The sequence below is a fragment of the Cuculus canorus genome, chromosome 3 (genome assembly GCF_017976375.1).
Source record: "Cuculus canorus isolate bCucCan1 chromosome 3, bCucCan1.pri, whole genome shotgun sequence".
In the NCBI taxonomy this organism is placed as follows: domain Eukaryota; kingdom Metazoa; phylum Chordata; class Aves; order Cuculiformes; family Cuculidae; genus Cuculus; species Cuculus canorus.
Genome location: NC_071403.1, coordinates 5,623,671 through 5,646,729, shown reverse-complemented (window position 1 = coordinate 5,646,729; position 23,059 = coordinate 5,623,671). Strand labels below are relative to the sequence as shown.

General features: G+C 42.2%; 1 protein-coding gene across 4 annotated transcripts in view; it reads right to left on the bottom strand.

Annotated features, from left to right (window-relative positions):
* The window catches only part of ARHGEF10 (Rho guanine nucleotide exchange factor 10), a 108,349-nt gene extending 90,383 nt beyond the window's left edge, over positions 1 to 17,966 (bottom strand). For 3 of the 4 annotated variants that reach the window (XM_009558891.2, XM_054062426.1, XM_054062428.1), the window contains exon 1: positions 17,891 to 17,966. In XM_009558891.2, the coding sequence (XP_009557186.2) occupies positions 17,891 to 17,927 (37 nt within the window). In that variant the 5' untranslated portion in view covers positions 17,928 to 17,966. Of the gene's footprint in view, positions 1 to 17,150; positions 17,243 to 17,890 lie in introns of those variants that run through there. The other variant, XM_054062427.1, reaches the window with a different exon arrangement.
* Between the last annotated feature and the right edge of the window lie 5,093 nt (positions 17,967 to 23,059).

Below are 23,059 nucleotides of genomic sequence, written 5' to 3'. Positions count from 1 at the left end.
TTGGCTTATTTCTTTTATTTTACAGTTTCTTTAAATTTTCAATGTGTCTGTGTACTTCAAATTTTTTAAAGAGAAAACCTGGGAAATAATAAGTGGGGTGGGTTTTGTGCTTAGGAGTTTGTGAAATGTTGGTTAGTCTCACAGGCCAGGCAGTAAAGTAAATGGAGGGCAGTCACAAGCAGGTAACAGCCACAAAACCACAGCTTCTCACACACGTGCATTGCCATCCACCACTTCTCTCACTGTAGTATATAACTGAACCACAGCAGCAACCACTTCAAATACGTAGTCTGCACTTTGTATGGTGAGAGGAGTGGGAAGATGAGGTTACCTGAATAAAGCTCGACATGAGCCGGCAATGTGCACTCGCAGCCCAGAAGGCCAACGGTGTCCTGGGCTGCATCCAAAGCAGCGTGGCCAGCAGGGTGAGGGAGGGGATTCTGCCCCTCTATTCCTCTCTTGGGAGAACTCATCTGGAGTATTGTGTCCAGTTCTGGAATCCTCAATGCAAGAAGGTGATGGAGCCGTTGGAACGGGCCCAGAGGAGGCTACAAAGATGATCAGAAGGGTGGAGCACCTTCCATACCTGGAAGGGGCTACAAGAAAGCTGGGGAGGGACTTTTTACAATAGCTTGTAGTGACAGGACAAGAGGAAACGGGTGTACACTGGAGAGGGGCAGATTTAGACTAGACATATGGAAGAATTTCTTCACCATGAGAGTGGTGAGGCCCTGGCCCAGGTTGCCCAGGGAAGCTGTGGCTGCCCCATCCCTGGAGGTGTTCCAGGCCAGGTTGGATGGGCCTTGGGCAGCCTGAGCCAGTGGGAGGTGTCCCTGCCCATGGCAGGGGGGTTGGCACTGGCTGATCTTTAAGGTTCCTTCCAACCCAAACTGTTCTACGATTCTATGATTTCTGCAGGACTAGGAAATTCCAGAAAACTGGGGCACTGCTGGAGTAAAGCTCAGCTGAAAACCACGAACCCACCTGCTCACTGGAGGTCAGTTCTAGACATTGGCAAAAGAGAAAGCATGTATGCTTAATAAAACATCGAGTCACGCAAGGAAAGACCGTGGGAGCAGGAAGCACCTCTGAGGTTTTGTGACTGCTAGGTTAGGGAGCTCCTGGATCCAGACGCCTCCTTAGGGCATATAAAGTAACTTAGGTATCAGATGCCTGATAACTCTCTAGTCCAGCACTTTCATACTGATGCAGTTCCCCAGGCACTAAAGTCCAGTGCAGCACCATTTGTCAGAGACAGACAAAACACTGGCAAAAAAAAAAGGTAATTTGAGACATTGAAAGCAAAAGGAATGACTCAGGACCCAGGAACAAAACCTGGTCAACTGACATACAATTCCCCTTCAAGATGCCTCCCCATTTTCCCTGAAAAAGCAGCTAACCCATACTATGATTGTGGAAGAAATCCTAACAGAATAATTGATTTTCTCAGCTCAGGTCAAAAAAACTTGAAGATGCAACCTTATTTTTTTTTCTGTTAATGTCACTCTGTTTTATTTATTCAGAAACATTTACTTTGCATTAGAAATAAACAAGGTGCAGAACCCTATAATTAGGCACAACAGCCTAGAAAGATCCCCCAAATCTCATCGCTAATGGGACAGTCGGTTATGATTATAAAACAGGCAGAAAAAAAGGAGAGAAATTCCTTTCTTGGATTACACATCTTTTAGAAAGGGCAGACTGGAGACAAATAGCCTCACTTCAAAAAGCCTTAAAACTGTATTTCAACTTTGCATCACTTCTGCATTTGCTTAATTCTGCAAGAATAAACTTTAACCCTTTAAATTTTGTGATCTTTTCAGTCTCACACTTATAAATGTTCTCCTTTAAGCTTCCAATTCCAAGGGCATACTATTCCATTTGATAGGAAAAGTGCATTATTAACAAAAGTAAAGAGAGGATAGGAGGCTTTTGGCTTCAACTGAGGAGCGGCTCAGCATCGCTGATAAATACAGATTACGCCATACGGAAAGAAAAAAAAAAAGACATCTTGAATAGATACAGTTATGAAAACATGTACTTTTTCTGCAGTAGTTTGTGATATGTCAAAACAACACACATACATGAAAGCACTTGGGAAGTGCTACAATAAATTAGGAAGACACAAAGCATAGTTACACTTGGGCTGAACAAAAAAAACACCGCAGATCTTGCAAAATCTCATGCTAATAAAGAAAGCTCCAGTTCCTCCAATTTTTTGACTGTAAATCAAATGGATAAAACCAAAAAGCGTGTTTTCCAGGAAACTGTGCTTGCAGAGAAAAACCATGGCGGGGGGGGGGGAATTCCAAAGTTGCCCTCCTATCCCTAATCACAAGAAGGACAACTACTCTTTTTAACTTAAGACGGCTTTAAAATGCACTATTTTTTTTACCGAAGTAATAATCACAGACTTAGCATGACAGAGTCTGTCCAGAATTAGTTTGAATAATTAAATTAGCTACTAAAAATCCAGTTTGCCCTTTCTCCATTACTCACATCCTTAGCTTTACACATGCCAACCAGAGCAATGAGAATACAATAATTGATTAAACTTTTTTATCTTACGCCAATACCATTCTGCAGCATTTGCTTTGCAAATGCTTCAGGGAAATTCTTGTATCTTTAAAAATTTCTATTTGGAGTTCTAAAGCATGAAAAATAAATAAATAAATCTGATATAATGGAAAATTTGCCTTCACGTTCAATTAAGTGTGAAAGTGAGAATTTAGAAGTAGAAAAAGGAATACATACTCTCATAATTCTCAGCGCAATACACAGATTTATGACTTTCCTGTGGTATGTTATTCAGTGACATGACTTTTTGTTAAGTTTACTTCGAAAACAAGCCAACTTAGGCTGTGTTTACAGAGACCTGCTGGGGCATAAACAAATTTAAACAATTTTTCATAGCTTTGCCAATTGCAAAGCACACTTGGTACCATCTGCTTTCCCATTCATTCTCCTTAAGCCTTTTATAATTCAATGTAAAACAACTGGAGAGTTACGACTCTCCATGCAGTGCTACAGACTGGGGGAAGAGTGGCACGGAGGAGAAGGACCTGGGGGTAATGGTTGACAGCGACTGAACATGAGCCAGCAGTGTGCCCAGGGGGCCAAGAAGGCCAACGGCATCTTGACTTGGATCAGAAACGGTGTGACCAGCAGGTCCAGGGAGGTTATTCTCCCTCTGTACTCGGCACTGGTGAGACCACACCTCGAATACTGTGTTCAGTTCTGGGCCCCTCACCACAAGAAGGATGTTGAGGCTCTGGAGTGTGTCCAGAGAAGAGCAACGAAGCTGGTGAGGGGCTGGAGAACAAGTCTGACGAGGAGCGGCTGAGAGAGCTGGGGTTGTTTAGCCTGGAGAAGAGGAGGCTGAGGGGAGACCTTATTGCCCTCTACAACTACCTGAAAGGAGGTTGTGGAGAGGAGGGAGCTGGCCTCTTCTCCCAAGTGACAGGGGACAGGACAAGGGGGAATGTCCTGAAGCTCCACCAGGGGAGGTTCACGCTGGACATCAGAAAAAATTTCTTCACAGTAAGAGTCATTGGGCACTGGCAGAGGCTGCCCAGGGAGGTGGTCGAGTCACCTTCCCTGGAGGTGTTTAAGGAACGGGTGGATGAAGTGCTTAGGGACATGGTTTAAGGGAGTGTTAGGAATGGTTGGACTCAATGATCCAGTGGGTCCTTTCCAACCTTGTGATTCTGTGATTCTATGATTCTATGATTTATTTTAAAGCTGAGATTACGCTAGCGAAGCTTCATTAATAGTTTTCTCAACAGTTCATTTTGAGGGATACAGAAGTAAGACAAAATAGTTTTGCACTTACTATCAAGTGCATTTTGAATGCAGCACAAACATACAGACAAAAAAAGCACCTCAAAACTCTGTTTTCCCTTGCAGTCATGTAAATCAGCGAGAAACCTGAAGAAGCTAGCTGAGTTGAGAAAGAAAGAAACAAAACCCCAGGCAGGAGCAGTTCATCAGTCTGGAGCACGGTAACAATGAACCTGGAAGCCCTGGACATAAACAGGCACGCTGTAACCTAGAAATATGAATATTTTACATTATTTTTTAAGGTTTAAAGAAATATCTTTAGAAATCGAAGTAAGGCTTTGTTTTTCCTAGTTAGAGTTAGCAGGGAATTAGGGAATTATGGAACAAAAACAGGAAGTGCATGTATTATATTAGAAAATCGTCATGAAGTCTTTCAAAAGACTGTAGGTAAATAAGTCATGGTAAATATGCTCTTGGAAGGGAAAACTATTATTCCTTTCTCCCCCTACAGTGTACTCTCTCTTGGATATTCACTGAATGACAAGTTTTCTTGTTTTTTCTAAAGGATAAACATTTTTAGCCACTTTTACCATATCACCACCTTACAGTGGCTAATGAAGAAATTAAGTGTACAATCCTTCAGACTGAAAATATTTACTATTTACTGGAAAAAAATAATGATTGAATATAAAGCAAATTGGCAGGAGCTGCTTGTTCTTACTTCAACTTGCAGTTTAAAATATTTACCTTTTTTTTTCATGTGGTTTGGGCAGTAGCAAGACACTTGGGACTGAGAAGATCCACCTTCCTTCAAACAGAATTCCCTGATTGCTTCACCTTTCAATAAATTCTTGAGTACGTTGAAATACGTAACACTTATCAGTTAAAAAAAAAATTACTATCACAATATTTTAGGTATTATAAAATTTGATAACTTACAAAGTTAGAAATCAAAGCGAACAACCAGGCATAACAATTTGAGTCCATATTACTTCACTTTGATACATTCCAGAGATTTTCTCCGTATCCCTCCTCTGATACACTCGAAGAGCTAAAATCTGCCCAGATCCTTACTTATATGTACAAGGCATCAGCTAGAAATAAGTGGGAGGTGTCCCTGCTCATGGCAGCGGGGTTGGAAGTAGATGGGCTTTAAGGTCCCTTCCAACTCAAACCATTCTACGATTCTACGACTCCTTCCCATGGGAGGCAAATCAGAGCCAAGCACTTTCATTCCTCTTTCACTTGGAATCGTACTAAGCTGGCACTGCAGGAAACCCAGGTCCCCGCAGTACAGGCACACTGCTAATCACACACAGCTCGTGTGCACATCCAAAGCATAACCACAACGTCAGCATTCCATGTCTCTGCGGAAAACAGTTGCAAAAAAAAAAAAACCCAGCAAAACAAAACAGTACGCATTCATGCAAAAAGTGATTCCACTGACCGAAACAAAAGCAAACCCACATGAATTAACAGGCTCCCCCTGCAAATAGACAACAAAGAAACAAGTTAAAATGTCTCTTTAGTAATTCATAAACACACACAATAGATACTAATTATGTTGCCAACCAAGTGCAACAGATTTTATCATTCTGTATAAAAACCAAACTCAAAATTAAAGTAGAATACCTGACGAATCTATCCGCTCAAGTTTCAGAGAGAGACAGCTAAGAACGCCATACCAAATACTAAAGAATTTTATTTCTTGAAATAAAGCCCAGATCTGTCAATGTTAGAGAAGACTTACAAATACAAAAAACATTGAACCTTACAAGTTACTCACAATGCTAAAAATTACGCTTAAAGTTAGCTAGAAAGTAAAAGAATCTGGTTGCAAACAAACCAAAAATCTACAATAAAAACATTAGATGTGAACTGGGCTGTCTGGAGAGTAGAGGCAGCAACAGCAGCGAGACTTGACTTCTTTATGACTCTGCAAGATGCTTTTCAGTGCCGGCTGTGGTATATATACTCCTCTCCAGTTTATAACCATTGCCCCTCATCCTATCACTACAAGCCTTCGTGAACAGTCCCTCCTCAGCCTTCTTGTAGCCTCTTTCAGGTACTGAAAGGTCACTATAAGGTTTCCTTGGAACCTTTTCTTCTCCACACTGAACAACCCCAACTCTCTCAGCCTGTCCTCGTAGAGAAGGTGCTCCAGCCCTCTGATCATCTTTGTAGCCTCCTCTGGACCCATTCCAACAGCTCCATTTCATTCTTGCATTGAGGATTTCAGAACTGGACACAATATTCCAGCTGAGTTCTCCCAAGAGAGGAATAGAGGGGCAGAATCCCCTCCCTCGCCCTGCTGGCCACGCTGCTTTGGATGCAGCCCAGGACATGGACGGCCTTCTGGGCTGTGAGAGCACATTGCTGGCTCATGTTGAACTTCTCATTGACCAGCACCCCAAGTCCTTCTCTGCAGGGCTGCCCTCAATCACATCATCCCCCATCCTGCACTGAAATCGAGGATTGCCCCAACCCAGGTGTAGGACCCTGCCCTCGGCCTTGTTGAACCTCATGAGGCTCTCAATTCCCCCCTTGCCTGTCTGATGCTGACACACTCATATTTGCCAGCCAAAGGCTTAAGAGAACTCTTTGCATTGAAAAAAACTCCTTCCTGCCTTCCATGTGGATGGGCTGAAGTTCTGAATCATAAGTCTGGTTACAGTGTTTGTCGTTGGCCATGTTAGACACAAGGCAGGGCTTCCTTTCCCCTCCATAGCTAACAAAAGGAGGCAATGGGAAGGATTCTGAGGCTGATGAACTGAAAGGTCCCAGGGAAACATCGTTGTTGCCCAGCTCAATCCAGTGTCCACCAAGATGACAGAATTTCTTGAAGAAGTTCTGTTAAAAGTTTATTGTAAACCAGGATTTTGTAGACTTCAGTTGGTGAGTCTTGATGTAAGAATTATTGTTTTTTCAAGTTTGCCTGAATTCTGGTGTACTTTTTTGAGCTATAACAGGACTGTAGTCTTTTAGGGCAAAAACGAGCCTGGCACATTAAAACAATAATTTAAACAAATGCTAAGAAAGGGGCTGCTATAAAACTCCCTCCCCACTAGTAGCTGGGATAATGGATTTGTCAAATCCATTATGGACTGGGAAAAGAGGTAACAGAAATGAGTGAGTGAGAAGCCAGCTGAGATCCAAAATATTTCCAGCATTGTCTTGGATTTAAAGAATATAACCATCCAATTCTAGTCTATAATTATTTCTGTAGTAAAAGGTGCTGTAAGTTAATGTAAAAGTTCATTTCTAGATTGTTTCCTTGTTCAGAATACACCGAGGAGAAAACACAGTTAAATTTAAGTTCTTTTTAAGTGTCTGAACAGGTTGCAGTTGTCCAAAAAGACAAGCTCATTCCCAAAGCCACATGCATCTTCTTAGCCCCTCATGGGCCATTATTCTGGAAGGAGGCTGGGTGTATGAATACCTCTGATACTGACGAAGTGAGGCTTTCAGGTGTTCAAAGTGCTGCGTTCGGTAGTGCCAGCAAGTTGCTTCAGTTTTGACGTTGCTAGATAAAGGGTTGTTGAGCCTGGACCAGTGACCCAGAATTTAGGCAAAGAAATGAATAGTTAGAATCATAGACTAGTAAGGGTTGGAAGGAACCTTAAAGATCATCTAGATCATCTCTTTGCCTAAGTCATCTGAAGGTTCAGTCTAGGAGGCAGGCACAGTTGTTGGCAAGGTAGAAAAAGAAATGATCCAAAAATGAAGTCAAATCTCTTACTACTTCATATCCAAAATGTATCAGCCTGGTAGAAAGGCATTGGTAGACACGTTCCAAGACCTAGGATACTCAAGCTTTTGTACTAGGCAGGTTTCAGCTCTTTGTAGTATGATACACAGTTTATGTACCTGAACTGTATGCTTTCTTTCTGTCTAAGTGGGACCTCATGGTTCCTATTTTAGGCCTCCAGGGTCTCCTTCTGCCACTTCACAGGACTTCAAATTACTCTTCAAGTGGTTTCAGTCCAAGGTATTATCAGATGATACAGCAGTTTCATGTTGCTAATTAGAATGACACAGGCTGTACGAGAGAAATGCCGTTAAACAGTAATTGCTTCAATGTAAAAACTAATTATTTGGAGAATCACAGAATCACAGAATCACAAGGTTGGAAAGGACCCATTGGATCATCGAGTCCAACCGTTCCTAACACTCCCTAAACCATGTCCCTAAGTACTTCATCCACCCGTTCCTTAAACACCTCCAGGGAAGGCGACTCGACCCCCTCCCTGGGCAGCCTGTTCCAGTGCCCAATGACTCTTACTGTGAAGAATTTTTTTCTGATATCCAACCTGAACCTCCCCTGACGGAGCTTCAGGCCATTCCCTCTAGTCCTGTCCCCTGTCACTTGGGAGAAGAGGCCAGCTCCCTCCTCTCCACAACCTCCTTTCAGGTAGTTGTAGAGAGTAATAAGGTCTCCCCTCAGCCTCCTCTTCTCAAGGCTAAACAACCCCAGCTCTCTCAGCCGCTCCTCATAAGACTTGTTCTCCAGCCCCCTCACCAGCTTTGTTGCTCTTCTCTGGACACGCTCCAGAGCCTCAACATCCTTCTTGTGGTGAGGGGCCCAGAACTGAACACAGTATTCGAGGTGCGGTCTCACCAGTGCCGAGTACAGAGGGAGAATAACCTCCCTGGACCTGCTGGTGACCCCATTTCTGATACAAGCCAAGATGCCATTGGCCTTCTTGGCCACCTGGGCACACTGCTGGCTCATGTTCAGTCGGCTGTCAACCAGCACCCCCAGGTCCTTCTCTTCTGTGCAGCTCTCCAGCCACTCTTCCCCCAGTCTGTAGCGCTGCATAGGGTTGTTGTGCCCCAAGTGCAGGACCCGGCATTTGGTCTTGTTAAACCTCATCCCATTGGTCTCGGCCCAGCAGTCAAGCCTGTTCAGATCCCTTCTAATATCTAGTTCAGAACTAGATATTAATAGATGATATCTGCTAGGAAAAGATGTGAAGAAATAAAGAACAAGCCAGACTGTTCTCACTGGTGAAAATTTCCTTAGAAATGGTTACTTTCTCACAAACACACTGACTACGCGGTCAAAACTACATTTCCTAGTTTCCTTTTTTCTTGTGTGCTGTGGTTAGCCAATATGCTCCATTCCTCCGCTGCCAGAGCTGGATACTTCCATTTGCCAGTGACTTTAGAGTGCTTCTGTTTGATTTCCATTTTATTAAAGCACTCTGGCTTTCCCATTCCCCGTGTGGACTGTCCATTTGGCAGCGTTTTGTAGGCTAGTTCAGCAGTTCCTGTGCACAGTAGCTGAGGCTGAGCTCAGCTACACAACCATCAGCAGCACCTCTCTACCAACAGACGTGTCAGACAACAAGGTAACTTTTGTGTTTCACAGTATCACACAGAATCATAGAATCACCAGGTTGGAAAGGACCCACTGGATCATCGAGTCCAACCATTCCTAACACTCCCTAAACCATGTCCCTCAGCACTTCATCCACCCGTTCCTTAAACACCTCCAGGGAAGACGACTCCATCCCCTCCCTGGGCAGCCTCTGCCAGTGCCCAATGACTCTTTCTGTGAAGAATTTTTTTCTGATATCCAACCTGAACCTCCCCTGACGGAGCTTCAGGCCATTCCCCCTTGTCCTGTCCCCTGTCACTTGGGAGAAGAGCCCAGCTCCCTCCTCTCCACAACCTCCTTTCAGGTAGTTGTAGAGAGTAATAAGGTCTCCCCTCAGCCTCCTCTTCTCCAGGCTAAACAACCCCAGTTCTCTCAGCCACTCCTCGTAAGACTTGTTCTCCAGCTCCTTCACCAGCTTTGTTGTTCTTCTCTGGACACGCTACACCTTCTGTTAGGTGTCAAGTGGCATTTATGCCTAATCAGACTGTTCACCTCGGTACTATTAAGTATTTTACTAATCCTTTCACACCGATGGAAAGCTAATACTCTTTAATATGGACGGATGTTTTTCAGTGTAGATAGGGCATCATCATGTGTTTACACAGATTTCCAAACAATGGCTATGCATGCTTTCCTTACAGTGTTTCCTTTTAAGGACTTCACTCGGTGCACAAGAGTAATGCTTCTTGGTGATATTTTAATGGCAGAATCTACTAATAGGGTGCTGAGGTGGAAAAGATCTTCTCATCCAGGGACCAGGCTCACTCTGAGTTTCTGGCCGTGACAGGCAATACCAGTGTCACCAGACTGCCAAATATGAAGACAGTTAAAGTAAATGGTCACAAAATGCTCATTTTTTGTAGCAGCCTATCTGATTATGGTGCAGAGGAGGGTTACAAAGATGATCCGAGGGCTGGAGCACCTCCCATATGAGGACAGGCCGAGAGAGTTGGGATTGTTCAGTGTGGAGAAGAGAAAGCTCCGAGGAGACCTTATAGTGAACTTCTAGTACCTGAAAGGGGCTACAAGAAAGCTGGGAAGGGACTGTGCACAAAGGCTTGTGGGGATAGGACGAGGGGGAACGGGTATAAACTGGAGAGGGGCAGATTTAGACTGGACATCAGGAAGAATTTCTTCACCATGAGAGTGGTGAGACACTGGCCCAGGTTCCTCAAGGAAATCGTGGCTGCCCCATTCCTGGAGGTGTTCAAGGCCAGGTTGGATTGAGCCTTGGGCAGCCTGAGCCAGTGGGAGGTGTCCCTGCCCATGGCAGGGGGGTTGGAACTGGATGATCTTTAAGGTCCCTTCCAACCCAAACTATTCTATGATTCTATGAGACAGTACTCCCTGCCAAAGTTAATTTTACTTCCAACTTCCTTTGCAATACAGAAGGCTCCTAAGACCCTCCCACCACACTACACTGAACCAATTCACTGCCCCCAAGGCATCATTTTGCACCAGCACCTGGATTTCCCTTTGCCTCTCCCTGTGAGATACAAACCTTTGAAATAGAGAGCCTGGGAAGTAGTCCATCAGTATGGGCATCCCCCTGGCACAGGAGCACACATGTCCTCCTTCCAGCCCCAGGAGAAACCTGTACCAGCACAACAAAAGATTTTTCAGGAACTACCATGCTTTCACCTAACCAAATTAATTGAGCTCAGCAACAATGAGCTGTATTCCTGCAACAATTCTTCGACAGACTAAACCATCTTCTGTATTCATTTTAATGAAAGCATGACAAGCTCACATTTCCTGGAAAGATTACTTCAACAAAGAAGGCAGAAAAAAACCCAATCTACATAGTGCGTTGGGGAGTTCTTCCCAAAAAAGGTTTATCAAGTATGTTTTCCTCAGATTGCAAGGCACAGTTTCAGCTCCTCTCTGCAGTAAAAGCAAGCATCACCTAATATATGTTTAATTCAATAATTCAGACACTTTATTTAACTTATCATAATGCAAACAAGTCTTTATCCATGCTTATGCACAAGATAAAAGAATTACAACAAAACATAAAAACAAGTTAATCTTGTAAACTCTAGTGCAGAAACACTACGGAGGCTTTAGGCATGGTTAGTGAATATTTACTGTGATCAGTGAAATGGAATTTAAAAAAAAAAACACAAAACAAAACAAAAAATGCCTCAGTTATTTGGCAGCAATTTATCCTGGCCAGTTAATGCGAGATACAAGTGCCAAAACCACAAAAGAAGCAAAGAAAAAAAAGAAAAGAAAATGTCAATCCTCTCCTTATATGTTGGCTCACCGGTTTAAACTAAAATTTCAAAACTTAGCTTACACAAATTTTCATTGCAAGAATACCCAAAAGTGAATAAAATTCCCTTTACAATTTGTTTATATCTTTTAAGTAAACAATACTAGTTACCCAGGCACAAAGTTTTGCTGCCATCCCTTGGAAGCCCTGTATCTCATCATCCATTGCTCTTTCCAATCAACGTGCCTGGGCCCTGTCCTTGCACACAGGTAGCAAGTTAAGACTAGTGGTAAAATCACTTTACAGAGCAGCTGAGAGAGAAGAAAAAAAATAGCTATAACTTATTATTCAAAAAGAAAATATCAAGTACCGTCAAAAGGACTAAATCAGCTTCTCGGAAATCTAGAACAATGAATCACGTTTGATCATTTAACACATTATAAAAAGGTAGTAAAGTTCTTATGGATTACTTCAAAACAGAATAAGGTATAAGAACTAGGTAAGCTGTATTTTCTTTGTAAATGATAAAACAGATAGAAGTTTTCAATTAATCTGTTTCTTTTCTACTTTTAGTTTTCCCAGTGCTCAAATACACTTGGGTAGGAGAAAAAAAAACACATAATAAGGAGTGATGTGACATGGTAGTTGCATTTTTGCAATGGGAATTTTCTTGTTAGTCTTTGCTACACAGCTTGTTTGAATTGTCACACAAAATAATTGATCCTTACCTTAAACAATGAATTCTCCTTTTTTTACTGAGAGAAATGTGATCATTAGAAATAAATAAATTGTTCAGTTACAGATGGGATGTCAGACACCAGCAAGCTTCTGCCAGCTTAAAAAACAAGGGACCATTCATAACTACAATTCATATTCTGTTCTCATTTTTCTGAAATCTTGGCTCCCCTTTTACCATCAGTTGTAACTGTCTGCATACTGAAAATAGATATCTAACAAACAATGTCGTTTAGCCCAAGACCAACTCCCTTTATAGCTGCAGTTAAATTTAAGCGGTGTTCTTGTTTCAGTCCTTCCAATCATAGTAAACAGCATCTTTTTATTTCACTTTAGTCCAAAATACAAGCTTATGTCCCCTAAGCATACTTCACTTCCATAAACTAAATCATAAAACACGCAAGTGCTTTTCTTGTCAATATTATAAAAGCCCAAATTTAGCTGCTTCTTTTCTCAGTCACAAAATCAACTTAAACCAGTTAAAACCTAAATAAACCATGACATCATTTACTAAACAACAGAAAAGGTAAGTAAATAATCTGAAAGAAACATATAGAGCGCACAATAAAAACCAGAGAAATAGCAGTCGTCCCTACAGTGAGACACAGCAGTTGTCCAGCAGCTCCCTACTAGGGTTAATCAAAAATTTTTCTAAGTTTTTTTTTTTGTTAGACTACGTAAAACCACCACTTCTATGAGAATATAGTTCCTACTTCACTTTTACCCTCAGTCTCAAGCCAGACTTCCTTCTCGGGGACAGAGGAACTATGACTATTTTAGTGTTCTGGTGCTGGCAAGCAAACAACAAAAAATAACCATGGAAAGACACAATCACAGCACCCGATCATCTACAGGATATCCATATCTAAGCCCGTGGCCTCCTTGCTCGATGTATCTCCATTTAGGAACAAAGAAATATCCCACTCACAGCCCAAGAGCGGATTGATTGGATAAAAAGGTGTATAAAATGCTTTTACAATTGGTGGCCAGAAGATAGCCTGAGTCTGTTTCCAATTTAAAAGAACAAATTTCATGCCATTGAAGAACATCTTGGATCCCAAACTTCGGCAAAGCAAAGTTTTCCACCTAGCCTTCCCAACGATACTACAGAGAGTAGTGTAGGTGTGCGAACCTACACCCAGTCTTTAAGGGCACCTCATGCTTCCCAAATGAAGAAGGGTTACAAGTGCTTCTCAGGCAAAAAGAGTATTTGGCAGTAATACAAAGACTACGCGATTAAATTCATTCTCATAATGCCTTTGTACAAACACTAAAATTTCAGTATTTCACTTTAAAATTGCATATAAATAATGTTAATTTCCTATACAGAGGAAAGAAAATACACCCGCTGCTCACAACTCAAGGACTGCACTGCCATGCAGCCATCCTCCAAATCTCATCACTATATATTAACCTACCTTGATAGACTCAATTAATTATAAAACAGAACTTAAAGCTTAGTTTAGGTCTTACAATGGTTCCAAAAGGCAACTGAGTAGGACAACTGAGTTGAATTGTTGGCAAGTATACTCAGTATGAGGAAATACACACATTTTCTAATAGCCGTCACAGGAAAACCATGAGATATAGTGCCCTGTACAAGAAACAGTGTGTGTGTGTGTGTGTGTGTGTGTGTGTGTATGTGAGAAAGAGAGAGAGATTCAGAGATGAATATGCAAAACAAGAAACCTATTTGACACAGAGTACACTCCCACCTTCAGCTTCCCCTGGGCAAGAAGCTGTTTGTCAGGTATCCATCCTGCTGAGCAAACAAACCAGGTTTTCCTTTTGAAACAGACTGAGATAAACACCTATTAAGTCCTCATTTAAAGAAAACGACTTCCACTTTGCAAGATGATAAGGTGTTTTTCAAGCCAAAAGATGAAAACCAGCCAGAGACCACATCTCCCAAAAATGCAGTAATAGCAGAAGCACAGGCCACCACACATGACCGCCATCCTAGCACTAACCACCCAGTCTCCACCACTACATAGTCAGCAGGAAGATCTACAGGAGAAGCACAATACGAGTCCTGATCCTTAGAAATATCAGCTTTTTAATTTCTTTTAATTTCTTGCTGCAAAGCCCGCAGTCCACAGCAGGGTTTGGTTAAGGACACTTCATTACAGCAATGAATTAAAAACATAATTATAACTTACAGCCATGATAAAATCTGCCATTTTCATTTAGGTTTTGAAAAAAGGAGGTTTCTTTGGATAGAGAGAACAAGAACCATCCTCTATTCTATTTCACAAAAGAGCTGTGCAAATTTTTTTGCATATGATATCTTACATACCAGCACTTTAGGCATAAATTCATGTGCACAGACACACTAAAGAAGGGAACACGAACCAGTACTATACTCTCAAGTGTCAATTTAGGAAGCAGGTTTTTTGCATTGTGCTCTTAGCCAAGGAAGCCTTTGCATCTACCAGCTTCCAACTGCTCCCTGGCTGCTAACACATACATCCATTCAAAATATACAGAGAAAAATACTAGAGAGTTTTTAACCACGGCTAGAAGAATAACTTCTTTTTATAGCAGTCTGGAGGAGGGTGCATACAGGCATTAATTTTTCTGAAGTTCCTCAGCACTTGAATCTGCTCTGGGGCACAGGAACTAACTAGCACAGACCTGTCACTGCCTAATTAACAATGCATGAATGGAATGCCCAAACAGCTCTGAGCGGATACGTTGCATAAGCAGAGTAAATGAAATAAATAAAGGTAAAATATGTTATCTTCCATTCTACCCGCTCACAAAGATGAAGGTTTATCATTATTTTTTCCCTTTGTATACATTAGAATCGTAGAATGGTTTGAGTAGGAAGGGACCTTAAAGATTGTAAAACGATAGAATAGTTTGGGTTGGAAGGGACCTCAAAGCTCATCCAGTTCCAACACCCCTGTCGTGGGCAGGGACACGTCCCACTGGCTCAGGCTGCCCAAGGCCCATCCAACCTGGCCTGGAACACCTCCAGGGATGGGGCAGCCACAGCTTCCCTGGGCAACCTGGGCCAGGGCCTCCTCACCCTCATCGTGAAGAATTTCTTCCTTATGTCTAATCTAAATCCTCCCCCTTCAAATTCAAAGCCATTCCCCCTCGCCCCACCACTCCATACCCTTGTAAAAAGTCCCATAAAAAAAAAATTGTGCAAGTTACTTGTCAAAACCATAGAAAACCTACTTGACAAGAATAAAATTGAGATTCACATCGCCAGACATACACCTGTAAATGGAAAGGAACCCATGCAACTTTCAACACTACAGCTATATTTGTTAGGCTAATAAATAAGTAAGAGGAAAAAATCCCCATGATGACAAAACTTTAAAAGAAAAATAGTGAGAGATTTCACGTGTGGCCCCCAGTCAGGATTTTAAGACCATTATGCAAAAGCTAAAAATATTTCTTTATGCTGTCTCAAAGGGTCCTGCACCCAGCAGGAGCCTCATCCTCACCGCAAGCCATAGCAACCGACTCACACATCTACTGTCTGAAGACATCGGCAGTTTCTGTTCATCCCTTCTGAGTAGATACCATGGGTGATCAGTGTATATGCATGCCAAATAAACCCTCAACAATTCAAAAATACCCTTTGCTTCCTTCCTTTAATGGTTATGTGTATTTGCAGTTGTGCTTGGCCCTAGAATTCTTATTTCCCACCTGCAAAATAGCTCATTAGAGTTATCTAGAAAGCAAACTAAAGCGTATTTTTGTGTAACTATTAACATTTATCTTCACTGATATTCCCTCTACTAATATGCTTTTTTTTTTTTAAGAGAGTTAGCAATATTAAAGTGAAAAACTGTACAAGTTCCAATAGTTTCAGACAAAGCTTTCAAAGATGACAGGGAAAGCATCCAAGTAGAGCAGAATCTCAATTTATGTTAAGTCTAATTCCAGTCCATTAAGGAATGACATGTCTGAAAATAAGGACACGATACACATAGTTCTACATGTCACAAATTGCCTTGCAGAGAAAGAACCTGAATTCTGGAACTGTACTGAATGACGTTATCCTGAATTTTTGTCAGAGTATCCCACGCACTGACGTGCTGCACAAAGTTGGAGCTGTTGCCACAGTTATTAGCTGTCTTTGAACAATGGCAGATCCTGCTCAAGAGGAAATATTGATTCCTTAGGGATGACAATTCCCCCATAGCGCTGCATTGCTTTGGAGATGGATTATCCAACAGAGACAGTTTCACAGTAACTAAACAAAACAGAGTTAAATTCAGGGTGCTGACCATATAGATTAGGACGAGGACAGGAAAAGCATTTTTGCCAACAATAACCTCAGCGATATATCAGAGTATGCATAAAGCTGACAACAATCCTGGTCAGAAATCTAACCTAATAAGAGCTGATTTCATAACTTTCTGCTTCTTTCACATTCCAAATTTCCTAGGTAGTATCTAGTAACACACCTCTGTCTGCGGCAGCGTGCAAGCTACAGAGAAAGCACTTTTGATCTAGGATGGTACTTCTCAAACTCCTAAAGAGTAACAGGTGAACAAAACTAAGATAAATCTTCTGTCATACTTAAATGGCTTCATGCAGGTATAAGTTCTGTGTAAACAATAAGTAAAATGTTCTAGCAGCAATAATGTATATTATTAATATATATTAATTTTTATATATATATCAGTGCATATAATAGAGCTAAAGTATGTAAGCAATGATGTCCTATATAAAGGAAAGATCAAAAATTTATGGGAAAGTCACAATCTATAAAACTGTACTAGCAACTTTACTGAAATAAGAACAGCTGTACTGTGTTCAACCACAGGTCTCCACAACCCATGCCCCCACCACCTTGTGTTTTAGGATGATAAGAACAAGCATATGACACCTCTTCTAAGAAGTCTCCAGGCATCCAACTGCCAAAATCCTTTTAAGACTTCAAATAGAGAATAACAAGACTACACAAAGGTGTGCTTATAGGAAATCAAAGAGGAAGAAAAGGCAGACATACGCAATATTCTCTAACAGAAAGCATAAAAGCAGAAGGCAATGACACAGTGTCTTTGCACATCCTACCTCTGTGCCCTCTAAACCCGGGTTATTCCAGCGGCCGTACAGCTACCAGCATACAGCAGGCAAGGAACACTGAGCGTCGACTTCACAGAACCAGTTCCACAGTCCAAGGTACACAATACTCTCTGTGCTCTGCTTACACAGAGGTTCAGCTGTGCATGTTTCCCCTCTGCTTCCCACGGGAATGCATGCTGGCTAGAGAACTGTAGCATCAGAAGCACGTCCTTCAGCTATAGCCCTCAGCAGACACTGCCCAGATTAAGTACACTTGGAGAAAGTAGCACGTGCTCTAACAGAAAACAACTTCCCCCTTCAATTAAGACTCCAAATCTCTCCAGGTATTTGAGACACTGGTCCAAATATCCTGCCTGTGCCAGAACCTTCACTTGTTTTTCTCTGCAGGGCACCATGTGCACGAACACTTGAGGCTGCCAAAGCACCTGATGAAGGTGTGATGACACGGTCCACATAGCATTGCTTTAGAAAACACCTGTCGGCAGAGACGGACTGTAAGGACCAACTACTTCTCAGCTTTCTCCCATCATGCTGTCAAAACGCCAGCAAGCAAGGTATAAGAATAAGACAGGGTAGGTGACAGGAGTTCATCTTTCAGCAAAACATCACTGGGACCAAGTCTTAAGGTGCTATGGGGGAAGGGAGCATAGGGGAGGTAAAAATACTTTTGGAAATAGAATCAAATTGTCAAAACAAAATTGGCTTAAAGTCCAAACTACTTCAATTACCTTCTGGTGGTGGAGGAGGGAATTCCTCTGCGTCCATCCTAGTGTATCCACTGCGCCTTTAGCAGACTGAAAAACCCTGCAAAAACAAAGGGAACACATTTTGCAGATGAACATAATTCCCAAATACTGAAGCATTCCATTTCAATTTGGCCAAGCTCAAACCTATTACCTAATAACCTTATGGAAGGGAGGAAATGTGCCTGGCTTCTTGCTTCAAAATACATCTAGTCCAAGTTTTTACACACACAACCCTCAGTATTGGAGCCAATTCTTGCAATGATCTCAATAAGTCAGCTGAAGAAAGATGAACTTTTCAAACTATTTGGTACTCTGCAGCTCCCACTGTGACAATCACAAGCAGATTACTAAAATGTGGTATTTCAGTGTCTGTGTGGAGTATAGATTCTGTTTCAAAAATCTCCATGAAGGGGAGGGGGATAAAAATTCTAGGAAGCTCATCAGTTTTAATGATGCTTTTCTCCATCTGGCAATCAGAAATCACCGGTTTTAACTACACATTTTATACACAGCTACTTTTTATCCTTTGGTTTTTTTCTTGGCAATCTTCAAAACTCTGCTTGAGCACCCTTAATTCCACCTCTCGAGGAGAGTAAAGTACCAGTGAGCGGTCTCCTGAGCAGCTCCTCTTTCCTCCTCTTCCCTCAAATACTCTCGGTCTCATGTTTTAAGGAAAAGTATCAACCTATAAAGCTTTCCCATACTTTGGCCCTGAATACACACTGGGAGAGACCAAAGCCCAGAACACATGAGAAATTTTCCTTCCTTCCCCATAACAGTACTGAATGGCGATATTCCAGTATCATCTGGAAGGAAAAAATAGACTTGTGCTAAGCAATGGACACACCCTGCCCCAAACCTATTTTCATTCTAACTCAAGAGACAGCATAGCATATCAAAAATAAAGATGTCAGAAAAATTCTGAGGAGGAAAAGCAAATTTCCAAAAGTCACGCAAAACAGTGGAAGAGCTAAATTTTCTACCCTACTCTTGAGTAGCCCATAGATGTTAAACTACCATTTCTGCTTGAAAGAGACCACAAAACAGCTCAGGCCCTTGGAAAATCTCCAGAGCTGAAGTATGAAACGACTAAGTTGAAGGAGATAGTGCAATTCAAGGTACAGTGGAGAAAAAATAAACTAAAGGAATTAGGGTACAGAGGTCAAATCAAATGCCCGTACATTAGAAAAGAGGCTGGAGTGAATGGGAGTACCTCCAAAAAGGATCCAGCCTTGGGACGTGCTAGGCAATACACCTCCCTGACATCAAGTATGGAGAGGTAAATAATCAGGACAGACATGCCAGTAAGAATAACAGCTCATGTAGCACAAGATCATCATATGATGAGACAATTCATAAGAATTTGCATTTTCTAAGCATACAAAATTCCCTTCTAAATCTTCTTAAGCTTTGGTGATTCTTAATCAAGTCCCAGACAAAAACAAATAGCTTCAGACCCGAGGCCTGGAAAGGATTCATACACATGTAAAACATCTGTCTACAACACACAACATATTCCCCTACGTGCTTTCATCATACAGTGTTCCTTCTAAAGCCTCTCTCTACATTTTATACCTGCAGAGCATTCCTGTTTACAAATGTCTGGAATGCATCTTGCCATACCAAAACTGTCAGCCAAAATGAGGGAAAATTATGGTTTGAAGAAAAGGCTACTATTCTTTACTCTTTTAAAGCTGAACCATCACTGGAACACAGATTTTTCAAGTGTGAAATATGTAATAACTGACAAACTTGTGAAAGTTAGTCTCAGCAACTCTTTCAAACACATCTTTAAGTAGCTAAAAGCTCTTCAGAGTATTTTCTTCGATTTAAATTATATGATGCAAGTATATAAACCCCTGTGGAAGTTAATTTCGATGATTTTAAAAATCAGTTTCTTCCTCACAAGCAAACACTAACAATTAACACGTAGCGCTGAGCTATGAAGGTTTTTAGCTTGTTTTCAGTTTTGATGTAGCTCCCAGTGACATGCTTCGAATTACACAAGAATTGTGTTGCAGAAGGACACAGAGCCAGTGTTAGAGTCCTAGACACTGACCTGCATGCCCCCATCCGAACAGTGCAGTTATTCACAAGAAGAAAGATACATTTTCTCACTTAAGAATGCCTTAGGGGTTGACATGGCAGTAATTCATCTCCAAGTTCCACAGATTTTTCCTTACTTCTTAGATGCTGAGAAAAACATTGCAGTAGCAAAGAGAGCTTGTGCATTGTACATTCCAGTAATACCCTCCATAAAAACGACATAATTGCCACTCTATAGAGTAGACAGCACGTTCGTGGAATGCTATCTAACAGCACTCTACTTCAAAGAGAAGTCTTTCATTCTTCTGTTGACTGGCAGGGAGACTAACTCAAGTCGAAGAGGTTTAAATCAAGATTAAGCCAGATGATTTAATTCAGTTTGAAGCACACCGCACAGTTCTCGTTTTTAACCTCATTGATTCTTCATTGATTTCTTCACGATGAGTGTGGTGAGGCCCTGGCCCAGGTTGCCCAGGGAAGCTGTGGCTGCCCCATCCCTGGAAGTGTTCAAGGCCAGGTTGGATGGGCTTTGGGCAGCCTGAGCCAGTGGGAGGTGTCCTTACTCATGGCAGGGGGGGTGGAATAAGACGATCTTTAACGTACCTTCCAACTCAAACCACTCTACAATTCTATGATTCAGTTGCTAACAGCTACACGCCACATGGCTACACAGGTGCATTCAAACAGTAACCATGGAAATCACAGCTCAGATTAAGCTGAAAGGGACCTCTGAAGGCGCTCTCACACACTCAGAACAGGTGTCTTCAAAATTCGATCAGGTTGCTCAGGGCGTTATCCACCCAAGTTCTGAATCCCATTGAAAGGTGGAAGTTTCACCACCTTCCAGGGCAGGCTGCTCCTCTGTTTATCCAGCCAAATCAGGAAGTTTTCACCGTATGCCCAACTGGAATCACCCTTGCAGCAGCTTGTAGCCACTGCCTCTCAATCTCCCAACGCACTCCTCTGAAAAAAACGCAGCCCTGTCTTCTTTCCAGGCCTGTGTTAGCAAACAGGAGACTGCAATTCAATCCCCCTCAGTCCTTTCTTTTCAAAAGGACACAAACCCAGTTCCCTCAGCCTCTCCTGACCTGTTCCCATCCCCAGGCATGGCAGTGGCCTTCACTGGACTCACTCCAGTTTGCCACTTCACTTGTAGCGTGCCCCACACTGAACAGTGTATTCCAGATGCAACATCGGGTCCATTAACTGTGTGTTATTTAGTTTAACACAGAATCATTTAAGAAACTGAATTATGTGCTTTTAAGACACAGAATATCAAAATTTTTTAACAAAGGTATTTAAAAAATCCAATTAGAAAAACAATAATCTGTTAAACATGAACCATGTGAGCTATTATATTCATGTGTATTGCATTATAAAAATGTGAATCTGAATAATTGAACAACTGCCCTGACGTACTGGACATGACACATGGGTTATCCAAATACAGAGGTTTTCCCCCCCCCGATAAAATGGATTTATAAAACACAGTAAAACTTCTAGTTAATGGCTCAAACTGCTCTGTTCCAGACTCCACAGCAATCACAGAAACACAGGAGGAGAAAGTAGATCTCGAAGTTACCCACCCCAAAGTTTAAGATCTCCCGCTGTCATCTAGTTGCCCAACAATTCACCTGAATTGGTGCTCATCCATCACATTCTTTCCTTCTGGGTAAAGAGGCAACAGTGAGCAGTGTGGACCACGGTGGTGGCCTTCAGATTGCCTACTTTCCATCTCCTTCCCACATTTCCCATGTGTACGCAACATACAGCGGACGCTGGGAAAGAGATCAAGAGCTGGATGCGGTATTCCAGGTGAGGACTCACCAGAACAGAGAAGAATCCCCTCCCTCAACCTGCTGGTCACTTCTTTTGATGCAGCTCAGGACACGTTTGGCTTTCTGGGCTGCAAGCGCACATTGTCAGCTCATGTGGAGCTTCTCATCCACCAGAACCCCCAAGTCATCTTCTTCAGAGGTCCTCTCAATCCATTCTTCCCCCAGCCTGTATTTGTGCTTGGGATTGTCCCAACTCAGGTTTAGGACCTTGCACTTGGCCTTGCTGAACTTTATGAGGTTTGCACAGCCCACCTCTCAAGCCTGTCAAGGCTCCTCTGGATGGCATTCCTTCCCTCCAGCATGTCAACTGTACTACACAGCTTAGTGTCACTGTCACTTGGTGAGGGTGCCCTCAATCCCACCGTCCATGTCTCCAACAAAGATGTTAAACAACACCTGTTCCAATATCAACTCCTGAGGAGCACCATTTGTCACTGCTCTCCCCTTGGACATTGAGCCACTGACCACAACTCAAGAGTGCAACCAAGAGTGCAACTCAAGAGTGCGACCATCCAGCCAATTCCTTCTCCATAGAGCAGTCCATCCATCAAATTCATGTCTCTCCAATTTAGAGACAAGGATGTCATGTGGGACAGTGTTGAATCCTTTGCACAAGTCCAGTGCAGGACATGTGGGAATGGTCCAAAACTGCAGCAGAGGAGGTTTAGATTTCACATTAGGAAACATTTGTTTACTGAGAAGGTGGTCAAACACTGGAAGAGGCTTCCTAGAGAAGTGGTCAATGTCCCACACCTATCAGTGTCTAAGAGAAATTTGGACAATGCCCTTTGTAACATTCTTTAACTTTTGGTCAGCCCTGAAGTGGTCAAGCAGTCAGGCTACATAATGACTGTAGATCCCTTCCAACTGAAATATTATATTCTATACTACTATTTCAAATTTTCCACTAAGAATGCTCATCTTCAACCATGAAAGCTGGTATGGAAGGAGGCAGCAGTTGGCCATGTCCCACGGCAGACCTTAACATCTGGTGGCATCTGTGGGACTGAAATTCTGATTCCATGACAAACAATAGTTTTATTAAAGAAAACGAAGGCACCTTTATACTTGTCCAAAGACTACAGAAGAATCAGTGTTCCTCTCTGACTTAGTTTCCTCTCTCATTACCTTTGGTAACTCCTTCTGCCTCCAGGACCAGAAGGTCTCTCAGCTACGTCTATGCATCAGATTTCATTTGATAGTTTCCTTTAAATGTGGGACAAACAGATCACCCGTTCTCAGCTACGTGGATACAAATACTGATCAG